This window comes from Hesperophylax consimilis, chromosome 1 (genome assembly GCF_061612785.1).
Source record: "Hesperophylax consimilis isolate HC1 chromosome 1, BYU_Hcon_1.0, whole genome shotgun sequence".
Taxonomy (NCBI): domain Eukaryota; kingdom Metazoa; phylum Arthropoda; class Insecta; order Trichoptera; family Limnephilidae; genus Hesperophylax; species Hesperophylax consimilis.
Window position 1 is genome coordinate 25362653 of NC_142836.1, and position 19399 is coordinate 25382051.

Here is a 19399-nt window from a genome sequence, read left to right on the forward strand (position 1 = left end):
GATCACCAAACTATTGTACTTGCATCAAAATGATCTCCGCAACAAAATGCAGTTGACCTTAGTGGTAAAGGAGTATTTTCCTTATTGGTTAGTTAGGATGGCGTCGCACCAATTTTTCTTATTAATACAGGTTTTGGAATACTGATAAATTGATAATCAGGTGCCGTGCGGGTGTAATTTTGCACTTTGATGTAATACAATAACAGTAATGACGAGACGCTGACATTTTACCTAGTGTTCTTCAATATTAAAAGCGGTTAAACCCAAGAATTAAAAACGTCTCCAGTCACGACGCCGCCATACAAAATGCAGTGCCTGCACAGACATAGGAATTAATAGACGAGAAGATAATGGCGAGGGGTAAAATCAACTGTTGAAGAACGAAGGGAGTGAAGCTGACTGTGATTCGTCAATAAATCAATCTGACAGTAAATAGGCATCTCGCATTATAATATCACCATTTACTTCTTAAAAGTAAAACCTGCTTTTGAATGAATAGACATTTTTACATGGGAGCGCAAATTACTCGCCACGTTATGAACAAATTTGCGAAGTCCAAATTCGGCAAAAAAATTCGGTTCTATTTTCAGAGTCGAATATTTCGTTTAAGTATTTAGTTAAGACACTTTTATAAATGTTCATAATTTACTTCCCAGCAACCAACCAGCTTTGTGTTTCGCGTCCAGACGTTTCTCGATGTGATAGTACCTATATGTTTCTAAAACTGATCTATATTATACGATGTGAATATGCTTAAAATAAAGTAAAATAATGCTTATATATGGAATGTAATACGACAATTGGGTTTATTCTCTTTTTCACATCTATTTTTACAAGTTTTCATAGTACAAGTCAACATTTTGCCGTGTTATTTCGTAAAATGAACCGATGATGCCTCGACCATAGTTCGCACAAGAATGATGACGTCACGTTTTCAAATTTCACTTGAGGCCATACGCGAGCACAGCCGGCTCCAATGGAACCGGTATGGGGAGTGGGGATAATACGCTTTTTATCACTTAGGGCAGGTCTACTAATATTCATATGTCTATGAGTGCCTGTTTAAATAAAACGTAGTTTTTTTGTGACTGGTGACGTCACACGTAAACTTCACAGATTTAGTGCGTTTTGGGGAGACTCGAAAAATAAAATTTTTGATAATTATTAAAACTAACCTTAATTATACAAAAATACAGCGACATATCTAAGTCAAAAGGTCATTATTTTTAAAAAAGGACTGGAGTTTCTTATTATTCGTTTTGTCCAAAGAAATGTCATCATCTCAATGACAATTCCTTTTCAAACTTTCTTCAGTTCTGTAGGTACCATACTATTGATTTACGATTTGACAGTTCGTAGTCGGAACCACGATCATGTGAACTCTGGCGGGTTAAAAATATAGTTTTGAACACGGCAACCATCTTGAACCGGAACTGGAACGTCACAAACAAATTTACAAACAGATGAAATGCCAAACGGTGGAGTTAATACAGGACTTCGCTATGCTCAGTAAATACATACCACCTTACTTATTAGATCTTTCAGCGTTTAAGTATACACCCCGTTTAAGGCAGTTTCAAACATACCTACGCCATGGAAATAAGTTTTCATAATTCCGACCGCGTAATATTTGCACCGCGATTGTAAGTAAGCGGCTAGTGTTTTAGTTCTTGACAACGACTGAAATTCACAAAAACGTTATTACTGCGAACAAAGCGATATAATAATTTGCAATGGGAGAATTCCGCAACAATGAGGAGTATTATTTTCTGCCCACGTCATTACGCAAGTTTGAATTAATTCCTGTGACCATTATTGGCAATAATTCCGGACCGACCTGCTCTGTTCTGTATTGTCTCAGAGTCAAGGTTTCGTCGTCAGCGTTCATTTCAAAACCGCACAACGGCGTTAGTTGCTTGCAATATGGCGGAAAACAGAAAAACGTTTATGTTAAAATCGATAAACAGGAAAATTACCTACATTTTTCACGCGGACTTCGTTGCTTTTTTAAAAACCTCTGCTCTACCTAATATTTATAAAATGCTTCTTCTGAGTTGTAAGAGAAGTATATTCTATGTCAGAAAGATATATGGGTTTGGTTTACGATTTCAACGATGAGCTCTGGCGTCCAGAAGTCTGGAACGACAACTATTGTCAGCTGGTTTTTGTTTGCGGAGCTTTTAAATTTTTTTACCAAATACATAGGTACATAGTAGATGTCAGATATCATATTGATTCTTTCATATTTTTCAGTTGTTTTGTGAGAAAAAAGAGGAATGAATTCTTTGGCGAAGTCCGGTCGAATCACTCATTTGTATAACTCTTTTATAATTGAGAACAGTTTACTTAACAAACTCACACCCCTGAAATATGAAGGAAAACGTTTTTCACAAAATATTTCAGAAAATTTTCTTCTATTATTAATTACTAAATATTCTATTATTAATTGTGATGTCTTACATAACACTGAATTCGTGATATTTTGCTCACATTTGAAATTATACTTTTCATTTTATTAAAAAAATTAGTACGTAGGTACTTACTAAGGCAATACAAATTCAAAGGCAGGGTTTGTAGAAAATAAATACAAGGTTCGGTCATCGAGGGAGTAGAGTAATGATTGGTTAGAGTTTCGTGACGTAGCTTAGGTTCATTTTCCATCGGGAGATTTGAATGTACCTACTGCAATACAAGTGGCGTCAAGCTACTCTGAGTGTACCTACTGCAATACAAGTGGCGTCAAGCTACTCTGAATTTACCTACTGCAATACAAGTGGCGTCAAGCTACTCTGAGTGTACCTACTGCAATACAAGTGGCGTCAAGCTACTCTGAGTGTACCTACTGCAATACAAGTGGCGTCAAGCTACTCTGAATGTACCTACTGCAATACAAGTGGCGTCAAGCTACTCTGAGTGTACCTACTACAAGTGGCGTCATTTGCAAATAATTTATTTATAAAACATATTAATACATTTACTATACCAATTATTATATTAAAACTAATGTTCGGAATAATAGGGGAAAATCCCAGGAATATTTGCGGTGTTAGTTCCACATTGATGAAGTCGAATCGAGGTTATTAGCGCCTTGTACCAAAACCTCATAGATCACAAGGCCGGAACAGTCATTCAAAGCAGCCTCCTAACTTGTACACTTATGTAGTTAAAATTCCCACTTCATTTTAGAGATTTGATAGGACAGTTTCTAGGTTTATTTTAGGGTATTGTCTCGTCTTATGCCGTATTTGGTGACCATATGTGAATAGCCAGGTACTTCCCCACCTTCCTCTTCCCCATTTCCTTTCCCTACTCATACCGAAATAGCCCAAACTGTTTTCATCGTGGCATCGCATGGAATAAAACCTACAATTTATTTATGATACAACATAATTATACCAAAATAAGCCAAATTTTAACATGGATAAAGATACAAGAATTTGTTAACGTTAACTGCACACAGAAGGCCCCAAGGAAAATAATTTCCCTCAGGGCCCATGACATCTTTGGGGATGCTTTTTAAGAAGATGAGGTTGTGAACATGGGTCTTGAGGAGTATGGAAAATATTTACCAGTGACTAAATAAAATACCCAATGATATTTCCACATCCAAACTGTTAAACTCAAGAACGAGTGTAGAAACATTCAGGTCTCATGAGATAAATTATGTCAACCGAGTATAAATGTTGGGCGTGTGTTTGACACGTTTCCCGACTATGCACCGGTACCGGATAAATGAGACTAGTTCGTCCGACCATCTTCCATCGAAATACCAGTAGCACAAGGACAGGATTCCCACATGACGCCTGTGCTATAAAGATTACATTCCGGGGAATTTATCAAACTAGCCAACCGTTTGTGCACTGAGTGAACGGTTTTTTTTTCAAGTATTTCGGGGCTCCAGAACATCTGTTCTGGAGTGGCTGCAAAATTCAACATCGGTCAAAAGTATGTATTGGTGATGTATTCAAAGTACGTACAAACCTTTATCATTTCAGTGCAGAGATATGCGCTAAGAGGAAGCCACAAGCCAAAAATGTGTATATTCTTAGTATACCTTATATAGTAGGTAATAGGCATTAAAATTGCTTGGCAAACTTAGTCTAGAAACGGTCGATTTCAAGTACAAAACTGGTTTTTATTTATTTTGTAAATAATGTTATAAGAAAGCAAAAAAGTTATTCAAGAGAAACTATCACAAATAATCTTAGCTATAATATAGTATTTTTTAAAGTTTTTTCCTACGCGTTTATACACTTATATTGAAAATATAATTTTTTTAGTAGTTTCATTTATATTTTTACTGAGAAATTTATTTTTTTATTTGTATTCTACTCAAGTCAAACGATAGGAAAACCTTAAATTTATTTAAAGCATATTTTTTTGTATTCATAATGTACACCAATTCGTTATAAAGATTAATCAAAATAGTGATTTAGCATTAAGCTTCGCCTTAAGTCTTCCTCGTGTCTCCCCAACTTTTTATACCTTTCACTTCTGAATACCACATTGTTACTGTTAAAAAAAACTACATAATTTAATTCGACTCTTTTCTATCATTCACTACTGTACACATGGTTACTGTTAAAAAATAACAATTTATCGATTTTAATTTGACTCGTATGTGTACAAACATAGGCGCGTGGAAATTAACTAAGATTTAACAAAAAATAATATTATATACATAGTAAAAAGTGAAGGAGATTCTTCCTTTCAGATTCTAAAATGACTCCAAATGGACTTCGAGCTACGTCACGAGTTTGCCAGTGGCACGATGCTTTTTTTCCCGAAAAGTGCCTGTATGAGCGAACCCTGCTAAGTATTTTCTACGAACCTTTGTAGTAGGGTCTGTTTCCACTCGCTACCGTAAGCAATAATATAAAACAACAACAAACTTAGCGAAAAAGAAAATTGTAACGATATTATCTTATTTGCATATATTTTTACTGTATTCTTAATACGAGTAGTATGACAGTATGATCTCTCGACCTAGACCCCACACGTTTGAAATTCTTAGAACGTGGTTAAAATGTTTCCAATAACGTAGTAAGCAGATTTTTACCATAAAGTTAAAACGTTGTTCCGCCTCATGGCTTGCTACGGCCGCGCGATAGCCTGCCACTAGCAGGCTACGTGATATCTGGAACTTGGGTAAAGTAGGTGATAGGTAGGTATTCGGGATAAGTAGGAGATAGCCACTACTTCTAGCCCTTTCAGACAGGGCGATTTTAGTTGATCAACTCTGTGTTGAATGATACTTGAAAGACAATCGACAAATGTAAACACACTTTCAGCAGAGGGTCGGTTTATATGATGTTTAGATTTATGGATCTATACCAAAGCCATCCCTGTCTTTGGGATCAGAAGCAAGAAGTTTACAAAAATAGGAATGCCCGTGACACTGTACTTAATAATATTATTTTTATAATGTTACTGTAACCTAGTAGTTATTATTATTTAATAGCACGTTTCTAAATGTTTCAAAAAATAGTTATTTTTACCTTGATAACAAATTTTAGGGCATCAATTATTGCAAAGAACACTTCTTTTATAAACAATGATATCGTATTTTTGGAACTTATATGCATATAAGCCAGACTTGAAAAAGAATCCCCCGTTTCCAGGTGTCGTTGCGTAATTTGTAACTTTGTTTTGCCAGGATAGCCGTGCGCATAACTGTGTCCTGTTTTTGGATTTTTCTCTTGAATTTTATATTAATATATAATATAACAGTACGTCAAATGGTTCGTCCGAAATTCTCAAATGATTGCGATAGCCTTCGGTATCTTCTAACGCCATCTCTCTCAATATAGTTTTAGAAGTACCCAATTTCTTTCTCCTTATAATCCATTTTCTGGCCCACATACGACGTTTTTTGGGCTTTTTTGTAATTCGTTCCGTAAAAGGTCCGAAATCATAGGGACGAACGCAGCAATAACTTCACTTGACGCCATCTTGATTAAAAACTTTGAAACGTCTGAACTAAATCTTGTTCAATTTTTGTCGTTCAATTAAAGTCTTTCAACTAAAATCGCTCTGTCTGAACGGGGCAATCGCCCTACCTACTTGGCGCCGAGCCTTGAGGTGAGCTGTGAGCGTCTGCCCCAGTGACGATGAATCTAGGGCAATTTCTTGGTTTTGAGCCAAATTTCGGGAAAATATCAATTAAAACTAAAGAATTATTTCGTCTGACTGCACGCGCAACCTTAGAATGGTCACTATGGTTACGTTATAGATGTCTTAGATGAAATATGAAATTGGAACCTGCACCTTAAAGAATTGTCACGTTTGGTGTTTGCCTTATATGAAACGTTTGGCGTTTGATTAGTTTCTGCTCAAGGCAAGCAACTTGGAAAATGATCGAAGGAAAAGAAGAGTAAAAGGTTCATTGTTTATGTCCATTTTGGGCATTAAATCCATGGGTGGCACTGAGCGAAACGGCGCCTGGCGCGAATAATATTTTGACGCCCCTTGTAAAAACCAGTAGACGCCTAGGTAGGTGATCACTGTAATTAATAATATTCGGATGATTTGTATATTTGTGCAGCGCCGTTTTTGTGAAAAATAATCTCAAGGGCGGTATGTTAAGACTTTAATGTGTTAGTTATTAGATGTTGGCAGAAGCAAGTGAAAGCTTTTTTTCTCACTGACGGTAGGTTCAACACTTAATGAGATCCAGATCCGTTATAACGTCTCCTTCTTTCTAATGAACCTTGTACAACATTTTTTAACAATTAATTAAAGACATGATATTTAATTAAGAAATTTACAGATAATAGATATATTAAATCAGCATACTAGGCGGTTGCCTGTTTCATGGTGACCAATGAAACAAAGTTATATAGTGTAAACATATGGATTAAATATACAAACATGTTGAAAATTATAAAACTTAATATAGAAAGTAGAAAAAAGAAGAAGACTTGCATAAGGATTAGATTACGTATTCGCATTATGTAACGGATGTTATAATGAAGGAACATGCTCACGGTACGTTATAATGGCCAAGCATATTAGTTCATTGGGTAGAATTGTTTTACACTATCAAAAGGATAACTCCAAACTCAATCGTTTATTATTTTAAAGCATCAGTCCGCAGTAAGGCATGTCACCTTTATTTAGATTTATTTTTCTTATTTGCTCTCTGGAGCTAAAATATTATTTAATTAACAGCTTTGAGCTTTAATTCAATATGCCACAATGTACGCCATTATTTTGTAATGATGGGTAATTTGTAAAAATATTCATAAAATCACTGTTGTAGGTAACTTATTGTTATAAATATAACCTGCTAACCACATACTGGCCACGACTACTCAAGAAAAATTTCAAATTTCGGAATATTGAAAAACGATAGCCACCAAAAAGCATTACCATTAATTCCTCCACTTCTGATTGTAAAGTTCACATCATTTCATCCGGTTCTTTTAATTATCATCTTTCCATCAATGTAATATCGTAATTATAATCAGTTATATTAACATTGTGCATACCATAATAAATCTCAGTGTGTCGTTTCATTTTAATACACACATCTTTATTCTTAAGGCGAAGCTTATTGCTAAATCACCATTTTGATTAATCTTTATAACGAATCGGTATACATTATGAATACCAAAAAATATGCTTTAGATAAATTGAAGGTTTTCCCATCGTTTCGCTTGAGTAGAATACAAATAAAATAATAAATTACTTAATAAAAAATATAAATGTAAACTACTAAAAAATATTACTTTCAATAGAAATGTATGAACTCGTAAAGGAAACAACTTTTGAAATATACAGTATTATAGCTAAGATTATCTGTGACAGTTTCACTTGATTCACTTTTTTGCTTTCTTATAAAATTATTTACAAAATAAATAAAAACAAGTTTTGTGCTTGAAATCGAACGTTTCTAGACTCCATTTGTCAAGCGATTTTAATGCCTTTTACCTACAATTATATTGGTAAACCAAGAATATACACATTTTTGGCTTGTGGCTTCCTCTTAATAATATACTCAATTCACACGTATAGGAATGTACGAATCGCCCAAGATTAATACACATGTCTTTGTTCAATATTATACTCAATTCACAACTATAGGAATATAAGAATCGTCCAAGATTAACGTCAGTGTACCTATAACTATAAATAATCATATTCCTAAACTATAATCAAGTTATTTGAAGATAAATTTATCGTCTTTTTGGTATTGAAACATTTTGCTTTGTATGATGATCAGGTAGGCGACACATTACGCTATTCGCATCGTGGCTTAGACTATTTCAGCATATCGCTTGCCATACACTAATGGGAATGTATAGCGAGCGATGTGCTGAAATAGGCTAAGCCACGAAAATATAGGGCGCTTATAGCGTGGTCTGTCACAGGCTTCAATAATTTCGAAATGAATACCTCGATTATTCACTATCACCTTTAAATATTCCGTTGCGTAATTACATGTGAACCACTACTTAAGTCATAGTCTCTGTCTATTATTGTTTATCACATACGTTAGCCTCAAAATATTTCAAAAGTCAGCTTATTTAGTGTCATCTTCCAGTAGCTAAGAAAATACTTTAGGGAGAGAAATTTAATAAAATATTGGAGGCAAACTACGTAGATACTTCTCAATCAAATTCTGTTCAAATGAAGATTAGAATAAGTTTACGTACTTGCATAATATTTATAAGACTAGAATTCTAATCGAAATTGGTTATCGATTTTACACACAACCACTATATAAGTTGCACTACAACTACACTATGCCACAATGGCCCGTGCATACATAAGTTGCTCTTTATCCTCCCTAAGTACGACGATCCTCAAACAAAATGTATACGGGCTAAATTGGCCGCTTAATCCTTGATAAGCCGCAAAGTAGTTCCCTTTTTTGACGCCGAGGTGTTAGCAGAGACACATCATGTCAAATTTGACAATTACGTAAATAATTACTTACTTTGGTCTCACCGAAATATACGTAAATTGCTTACTTTTATCAGTATGGAATTCGATGATTCATCAAGCGGTGAAGAGTGTCGATGATGTTAATTGATAAAAATACTCAATCTAAAACAGTTTGGGTAGGTAAAGTGTAGGTTCGGCATAATTTCATGAATAGTGCACGGACTCCAAGAAAACAAATACTATTCACAATTAGTATCCTTGCATAATTTGAGAGGCGGGTTTGGCTACCGTCGTCCTAGGAACAATTTATTCGATAACCAACACCTTTGTCTCTAGACCCATCGCCTTGCGCTGCAGTGGAAGGGATAGAGCTGGATCAATCGATCGTTTAGAGTTTAGACGACCCGGGTCGCTTGCGGCCCACTAGCGTCAAGAGCGGGTGGCAAAAACCCGCTCTGTAATCGGGTTTCTGGTCATTCGGTTCGATTACCCGTCACCCGGCTGCTTTCACTATTGTTGGACTTATTCACTTTTATTGACTTAGGTAGTTAGTAGTAGCTCGTGAGCGGGTTTCAAAGAGCGGGTCATTCACAATCAACACAGGACTAGGAGAGATATATTCATATGTTCGTCGCTCCTGGACACATAGACCCAACACTCATACCTTTTACCTTCCCAGAACTTACTCTCTTTCCTTTCATTAAGCAAGAACCTCCACGCAGCATCCCGAAATATGACATAGTCATGCATACATCCTCCTGTGGGGGTTTATGTAAAAAAATGTAGTACTGTGCCGATTTAAGAGGGCGACTTTATCAAAACTCAACTGTTAAATTAAACCCGCGTAAAAATAAACAACTTTACTGTTGTCGTTAACATTTTTAAACATCGCGATGACAGTAGTAGTTATGTTTGCAAAGAAAAAATCTCCTCTATTAATGCCAGACAAAATATTAAATATTATGGTGGTATTTAAGCTTACGACCTATATACGAATGATGTGCTCAACATAACAACCAAGCCGAGCTTAAGAGCAACTGATATATCGGGCCTGTGTACGTCTTTCGTATGAACGGACAATCTACATTTTTTTCCATTGGTAAGTAGCAATTTTTAACCTTAGATAGAAGTTAATTGCCTAATTTAATACGGTAAGATTTCTTTCTGTAAATCCACTGTCAATCAAATAAAATTCTTAACCCAATGTTAATAAAGGTCGTTTACCTAACACAAGCCATATTATCAAGAGTATATTATGAATAGTTCAACTTTGAATATGGAATGTGTGCCAAGGTAGATCATTGATTTCCTTGGTCAAATCAAAATATGCTGGTTATTATTATTGTGAGTTGCGTAATAATAACAAAAGTAAATGGCTTCATATTTATTTGTAAACATTGAAAGTTCCTTAACCCTTTGAGCCCCAGTGTTAATTCAAATTAACACGAAATTTGTGATTTTTTTTTGCCGTAACGGTAGTGATTTAGAAAAGCCATGTTTTTGTTTTCGTATAGCTTGTAATCTTTTCTGTGGCGTCAATTTTTTCCACTCGGTTGAAATCCTTATTCCCGCCACAAAAACGACAAATATTTTGACATCTGCTGATTGTGAGTTTCATCGAATTTCTGCCGTCATTGATTAATTCATGTAATGTGAGATATCAATATTTTCTACTCGAATTACAAATATTTGAACGCATAAAGATGTGTTCTATAAAAATAACATCAGTTCAATTCACTGTTCACAGTAATTTGCCAGAATATCGTAAATGAATTTCAATGTTCATTCAAATTAACACTGGTAGCGGCGGACATGTTTTCGACTAGTATGGCGAATTTTTAAAGATAATCTAGGATAATAAGATTATTTATTTATTTCTGAATGAATTTTAGTTAAAAAATTTTTCAAACCTTAGAGATTATCACTACATTGTAAACGTGCATTTTTGACATGAAACAGTTATCTGTATTACTTTTGTGTTATGCTTATTTTACCTTACTATTTAAAGAATACCCTCTGACGTCCAATGTTAATCCAAATTAACGTAAAATAATTTCTAAAAAAAAAAAAAAAAATACAAAATTTTTTTAAATAATTTTCTGCGTTATTATCAAGCATTACATATTTTATATATGTGGAAACAATAATCCGGGTGTGAAAGGGTTAACAACCGTAGTACGGAACCGGAAGGGGTCTAGACTTATGTAGACTCCTGTAGGTATATAATGTTGTTAACTCATCATTTACCGAATGTTCCAAAATGTACATTCCACCAAGGTTATATTTATTCTAATGAGTAACTTTTTGCTAATGACATATAATGTATACAACAAAATACAATTTAATGCAGTCGATAAATATGATTATTATTCGCCCACATGTACAATGGTGTCGTCTAATTTCCCTATCAACGGTTTTCCGACAAAAATCCTCAATTCATTTACACAGTACTGTGGTTAAATAATTCATAATTAATTAATTAATTATTTAAAGTTCGTTAATGGTTAAGTAATCTACGGAAGTATCAGCACTCTTTGTATAAATATGGAATAAATTATATGGAAGCACATTTTAATATTAATAATTTCATTAGAAAATTGTATCCTTGCAGTCTTGTTTTTTACGGACGATGTTTGATGGGGCTCTCATCGGGTCAAATGTATCATTGCTAAATGACCATGGCTACAGGCTAGATACGGAAATGAGTAATGCTGATTTATTGATAATCTCTTCAAATTATTAGTCACCCTGTTAGAAAAGGTATTGCTTCCTGATAAAGTGTTGGTAAATTCGAAATAAATCGTGTTCCGACATCGTGACAAAACATTGTTATTTTACTTACAGTTTATCAGAATACCTATCAATTCATTCGTTACTGACCTACAATCCCGTTTTTAACAGGCATACGAAAAAATTTTATAGATTTAAAATAAATTAGTATTATATTTTATCAGAAAGTTTTCTCCGAGCAGTAAAAAGTGTCCCGGGAGTAAAAATAACTAATTGACCATCCAGATCCTCATTGAAATCTAAGTACTCATTAAATACCATTTAAAATGAATTTATCTTTCAATACGTCATTACCAATAATTCAAAAAGCATCGCTAGCAAAGCGAAAGCTTGTTTGCGAAGACAGTAATAATTACTAACACCAGGATTAATTAATTAAATTTCGAAAAAGATTTTTAGTGACTAAACAATATACCTATAAAGGCACATAAGTACCTATACCTGATTTAGATACGGAAGTACACACGTACGATTAATTCATATACAAATGTTTAATCGAGTAACTACTAAATAAACAATAGAGTTTTCCTACCAAGTAAAGCGTAGTAACTGCCTTATGTGCCCAACCTCCAAGAAGCCCAGCAGTTATAGTAGGTCCCAGAGTCCCTGAGATCTTTCTACAAAAATAAATGGCTTTTATTAATATCACGCCGTCTGAATTAGAAATACCAATAACTGGCGCATTCCCCTTTCTTCTGGCTGATATTATTATTGGTGTAAAGAAATAGTGAAACCATCCACACGATCGTATTCTGTATTTTGTAGTGACTATGATAATAAATGATATTGAGAACTATTCTGTATTTTGTCGTGATTATGATAATATATGACGGCCGGCATAGTCCAGTGGGAACGCATTGGACTGCCATTCCGAAGGTCGCGGGTTCGAACCCGGCGTGCGCAAATAAATTTTATTTGATTAATTTGTGTTATTTCACAATTAATTAATTAAAATATAATAGATAGTATATTTGCGGCACGTTCCAGAGTGGAAGATACTACCAGTATCGCCCTGGTGTAAGACCACCATTCAGAATTGAAACGTTGCTCCAAATGGCTTTAGCCGTGTTTAGTGACTAGATCTGAGTAGCCAGGTACTTCCCCACCTTCCTCTTTCCCTTCCCCACTTACCTTCAGCCCCACAACATCCCCCAATTGGGGATGCCATAGTCTCACTGGCTCCAGACGGGAGCAGTTGGGACTCTTGTGAGGTATTCACTATAAAAAAAAAATATATATATATATATATAATATTGAGAACTATTCTGCATTTTGTCGTGATTTTGATAAAATATGATATTGAGTACCATTCTGTATTTTGTCGTGACTATGACAATATGTGATTATGAGAACTATTCCATATCTTGTCGTGACTATGATAATATATGATATTGAGTACCATTCTGTATTTTGTCGTGACCATGAAAATATATAGTATTGAGAACTATTCTGTATTTTGTCGTGATTATGATAAAATATGATATTGAGTACCATTGTGTATTTTGTCGTGACTATGACAATATGAGATAATGAGAACTATTCTGTATTTTGCCGTGACTATAATAATATATGACATTAAGAACTATTTTGTATTTTGTCGTGACCGTGATAATATATGACATTGAGAACTATTCTGTATTTTGTCGTGATTATGATAAAACAATATATGATATTGAGAATTATTCTGTATTTTGTCGTGACTATGATGATATATGATATTTAAACTGGGCATGAGAAAGTATATTAAAATGTCAAAAGTACTATAGAACGATTGGAGTGGAGCTCTTATAAAATCAAACAAATTATTAAATAAAAACAAGATCAACCGAAAACGGAATAATTTTCAATGTGATGTTTTCATAATAACTCAAAACAGGAATTTAAAATGAATAATATAATATGTCATAAATTCAAAACCATTTAATGTAAATATGATGCGCTTAAATCTTCGAGGTAAGAACAAGCTCTAATTGGTTTTATATTTGCGTTTTAGATAACATGTGTCTGTTCTCATTTGATCATAACCGAATCTAAAATAAATCAAGGCTACTATCAGATACCATCAAAATTCGGCCTCCGTGGTCGATGGGTAAGGCTCTCGACTAGACAGCTGAAGGTCGCGGGTTCAAATCCCGGCGTGAGCAAGTTAATTTTATTTGATTAATTGTTGTTATATCACAAATTACTTATTTAAAATCATATACAGTTTATTTGCGGTACATTATACAGTGGAATATACTCTCAGTATCGTCGACCGCTATTCAGAATTGAAACATTGCTTGGAATGGCTCTGTCCGTGTTTGGTGACAAGATCTGAATAGCCAGGTACTTCCTCACCTACCACTTCCCCATCTCCTTTCCCTCCCCACTACCTTCAGCCTCACAACATACCCCAATTGAGGATGCAATAGTCTCACTGGCTCCAGATGCTCTTGTGCGGTTTCACATAAAAAACTACATATTATTGAAAATAAATACACGCATTTTGAAGCTATGGCGTAATATGTTAGCGTGAGGAGAGCATATTATTATGGAATCGGTATTAATTACCAAACTTATTATGCGAAAAGTTTAAGTAATTATTTAATAAAAAGCTTTCAAAGATTAGATGCACGTTTGATGCTCGCTAAGCTAAAGATTATCAACATATTTTAACCTAACTCAACTTTACGTACTTACTCCAAGTACTTATTTAACTGCTGGGGCAAGGTGGTCCACATTCCATGGTCGAAATAAATATGTTGTTTTAAAATGGTGATCGATGTGATTTTCATGGAGGTCTGTAAAGAGATAAGGAATTCAATAGTATAAACTGAGATATCTGTGTGATACTATGTATCAGGAACATAAAAAAAAACAAAACAAATAGTTTGCATTGCAATGCATTTTAATAATGAAAAGTATACTAATACCATAACACTTTTTATTTGATAAAAATAATTTATATATTGAGAAAACTAAGACTTTTATTTAGGTAGGAAAAGTTTTAGTAAACAATAATAGACAATAATAACAATTACCTATATTTAAAAAAAAATATCTATATAACTACACTTGCCGAAAAAGCGATGGCGAAGAAGATGACTAGGTTCGACTATTGAAGCTCTGAGGACGGGTTGTGTCGCAGAATTTGAACAATTCATCAAATTTCAGTTATTTTTCAAGTTCTGTGAAAGATTTTTTCAAGTTCTGTGTATTTCAGTTCTTTCAAGCAACTAGCCTATAATGATATAATAACCGAACTTGAATATGACTTTCACAGAACCTGATAATGAATGTTGAAATTTGATGAATTGTTCAAATTCTCAACTCATAACAGAAATCTTCTAGTGAGGCGGGTTACTTACTCGTTTGTATATGATTATGTTATTGCAATAAACGCACGGGTTGCCGGAAATTAAAAAATAAATTCTCCGAAACAACCCGTCCTAAGGGTTACAGACAGAAATTTCCCTCGGTACTCATTTACCTTGCTGAAAATGGAAGACACATCTTGCTGTTCAGTATCGGGTATCAGGTATTGAGTCTAGGACTTGTTCTGGACTCTCTAGATAATATTAACACTTTTAATTCATTATTTTGAAATATTTACTTTACTGTTTTTTGGTATAATTTTCTATTTTGGTCTATTTACCCTAAAATTGTATTATTTGCATTGTATCATAATACATGAATGCTCATTACCAGAATGTGAGAATGTTTTAACTTATTGCGGTGTAATATTATGATTTGCGTCAGTTATTTGGTTTATTACTTCTTTATACTCGTCTAATGGGCGGTTCTATTTCCTGACGGCAATTTCTACCAACCAACCAGCACTCATCCTATAAATATAAATGATTTTACTGTTTTTCATCTGATAGACTTCAACAGATAAGCAACCAAATGACTCGGATAAAACGTAAAACTAAGGATGGGTCTTTTCACAGAATTCTAAAAACAAAATTCAAGTTCTGTGGAAATTCTGTTACTATCCAAGTTCAATAAAAATTTCACGGAACTTAAAAATTAACCTTGAAGTTTGATGATTTGTTCAAATTCTGTGAAACATATTTACTCGTAGGAATCTTGGACTAACACAGGTTTTTGGCAAATTGTTTTCAACCCATTCTGGTATTTCAATCAAAATTCGAAATAAAAAAAATATTTGAAAAGAAACCGCACAGATGCTTTTTTCTGAGCGCATTTAACGTTTTCATTACGGGGCGTAGAGTTCTCCCATCTGCCATGGTTACCTGGTAGATACCAGCCTAGTGCCTACTGCCTATTGCCTGGTACGTGTACGGTGCTACCCGCTTTAACGCCTGAGCTAATCTGGTTGCCGGCGCCGGGCGACGACTAAAAACATTTCCTTTGCGATTTAGTTGGAGGTTAATTAACCTGTCCGAACCCTTCAAGGTAATTTCACCCGAGCTTTAGAATAAAAAGTGGGCCTACAATAACTTAAATGTATATTTAATTTGTTAATAAAGTACTGCAGTTTTAATATATTTTTTCCCATTTTCAGCTCTATAAATCTCAGTAAAATCTGCGGATTTTTTTAAATTGCTTTACACTTATAGTGTTTAAAAATACAGCATGCCTAATGCCCCCATTCGTTTCCTACGTTATATCTGTACGAGTATTTTGTCAGAGAAAAGAATTGACATCTTTTGCCAAAGTTAGGATTAATTTGTGTGTTTGTTTTGTTTTCAGGATAAGTTGCTGAACAAACTGGAGGAGAATGAGCCGGAACTGGCCACCTGCCAGGAGGAAGAGGTAAGGAAACAACAAAATGCATTACAAGAAAATACAAAGTAAAACTATTATAGAGATGTACTAAATTATTTGCGTAGTTGGAGGCGTCTACCGCGGATATTGAGGTTTCCAGTACAAAAAAAATCTTTTTCATCAGTTCTTGAACGCCTAGTTCATTCGTTAGTTTCAACAATTCGCACCTACATAAATAATATTGTAAAATTGTACCAGTTTACATATCTGTATTATTTTTCTACGTTATCTCCAGACTGGAGGCCCCAAGGAAAATAATTACGAATGAATTAACAGGTTTCCCGACAAACTTTTAGTACATTACTATTATTATGTTTTCATTCCGGAACACGTGTTCAGGAAAATCCATATATTGCTGTATTACAACGAGAGTTCTAAGAATCGTCATTAACAAGGCAAATCGATAAAAAATTAAAATTGATGTTTTATTAATAAGGCCTGTTAATTTATCGTGATGACAAAAACCCATTTCTCTCCGTGTATAAGATCGAGACAGTCAATCAATACTTCGTACTCTGTCTCTCTTAAACTGCCTGACATCGTATATTATCACCCCTATTTATATAAAGGGTATATCCAAAATTAGAAAGAGTCCACAAGAAATTTTAATTTATTTTTTCATCTCTTCTTTATCCATTTATATCTTGGACATGATCAATTACCATTCCTTAGAGACAAGTAGATGTATTGTTCTGATTAAATATTCTCTTAACTTTTACTAAACGGTAAACAATGTGATTCAGAATTATTATAAGCATTAATTACTCGCTGAAATATCCATACAAATTGTAAAATATCTCCCAAGTAAAAATAAACGCCGCCGACGGGAATTGAACCCGCACCTTGTTATGTCCGGTCAGGTGCTCTGGACCACTGAGCTATGTCGGCTTACTCCCAACCCGCCAAATAATTCAATATGTACAAGTACTTCAATCGACAATTACTGCTTATTATATTCGGCGGCATTTATTTTTACTCGGGAGATATTTTCAATTTGTATGGAAATTTCAGGCGACTAATAAATGCTTATAATAATTTGTTATCCTTTGTGCTATGCATAAAAACCTTGTCTTAAAAACATTAGTTTATCATTAAAAATAATAATGAGATTCCGGCTTAAATAAATTTATGTTTACCAGAGTCAACTATCAAAGACGTCACTGTAACCTCTTATATAATAGAGCCAGCCGAACCAATTTGTTTATGAACTCACTTGTGGGGAGATCCACAAACCCACTTGCTAAAATGCAGTTCGATTTTTTTTTCATGTCCTATAACGCACTTATGTACATGGTTTTTGGCACTGCAAACTTAGAACCGAAATACGTAATGTTATTAATAAAACATACAAATTGATATAAAAATATTTATGTATACATATATATATATATTTTTTTAATATCTCTATTCCATCTGAGTTTGAATTTTTGGGTACTGAGTGGTACTGAGATACCAAATTTCAGAATTTGAACTTTACGTCCGATCGGTTCGACTTTTGGATCACGAAACAACTTCACATTGCTTTTCTTGTGTTCTTTATTCTTTGAAATATGTATATTTTTAAATAGAACTAAAATATAGAAGTACCTACCTAATCCAATACATGTTAATTTATGTCAACTTCTTGTGATTGGGACTAATCCCATAATACATCGATTTTAATTTCAGTGCGTGATATGCGTGAACGCCAAAGCCACGATGCAGACGTCCCCGTGCGGCCACCGCGTGGTCTGCCGCAAGTGCTTCGTGAAGACCATCCAGATGGCCGTGAGTCAGCGGCTGCTGCCCTTGCGATGCGTCATCTGCCGGGCCAAGATCCTGCGTCTCAAGCAGAGCATGCCCACCAGCAAGAGCTGGCAGGTATGTCACTCCCTTTTACTGAGTGCTTTCAACCCGCTTGTGTTTATCATTGCACCAATAACTTCGTAAAGACCATCCAGATGGCAATGAGCCAGCGGCTTCTGCCCCTGCGATGCCACATCTGCCGGGCCAACGTGTCAAGCAGAGCATGCCCACCAGCAAGAGCTGGCAGGTATTACTGAATGTCTTCAACCCCATTGCGTCTCTACTTGCCCCAAGCGCTTCGTTAAGACCATCCAGATAGCCGTGAGCTAGGGGCTACTACCCCTGGGATGCATCATATGCCTGGCCAAGATCCTGTGCGTCATCAGAGCATGACCACAGGATTTGAATCCGTGATCTCCGGACTCGTATTCGAAAGCCTTACCCCTTGACTACGGAGGCCGCTAAATGCCTACCTCTTCCAGAAACTCCAAATTAGATGGATTACTCGGATGATGTATTTTATATAATTGGTTGCAGGTCCCCGGGTCAGCCAGCAGCTACTCCATGGGCAAGGCGTGGGGGCTGACGGGGTCTGCCAGCGCCTACTCCGTGGGGGCCCACTCCGTACCCAACTCCGCCAGTCTCTACTCCATGACCAGTGGCTCGTCTTCCTTTTCAGGTAAAAATGATGCGAAGAGAGCAATAATACCACACTAAACGAAATTGTTCAAATTGCTTTAACATTTTAAATTATAATTTAATATTTTTAAAATTAAAAAAAAAACGATTCCATGATATCTCATCAAAATGACAATTCAACACACCTTTAAAAAGCGATATAGTCATTAAAAGTGATGAAACAAAAACTAGGTTAAATAGGTTACATAGGTAACTATTTAACCTAGTTTTTGTTTCATCACTTTTCATGACTTTATATCACTTTTTGTGTGTTGAATTGTCATTTCGATGAAATATCCGGTCACCGATCATGGTAACTCGTTGAAATTTACTAAAAAGTGCTGATTTAATTTATTGATATATTATTTAATAATTTTAAAGTCTTCTACTAAAATTATTTAACCGATATTTTATTGTGTTGTAATCCTATTTTACGTATCTTTAATTATTATCTTATTTAATTTCACTATACTGAAGCAAACCACTC

General features: G+C 34.8%; 1 protein-coding gene across 1 annotated transcript in view; it reads left to right on the forward strand.

The window, feature by feature from the left end:
• The window catches only part of LOC149426522 (uncharacterized), a 126475-nt gene that overhangs the window by 98661 nt on the left and 8415 nt on the right, over positions 1-19399 (forward strand). Inside the window, exons 3-5 of the mRNA XM_089631504.1 lie at positions 16375-16437; positions 18118-18309; positions 18772-18913. Coding sequence (XP_089487630.1) covers positions 16375-16437; positions 18118-18309; positions 18772-18913 — 397 coding nt within the window. The remainder of the gene's footprint in view (positions 1-16374; positions 16438-18117; positions 18310-18771; positions 18914-19399) is intronic.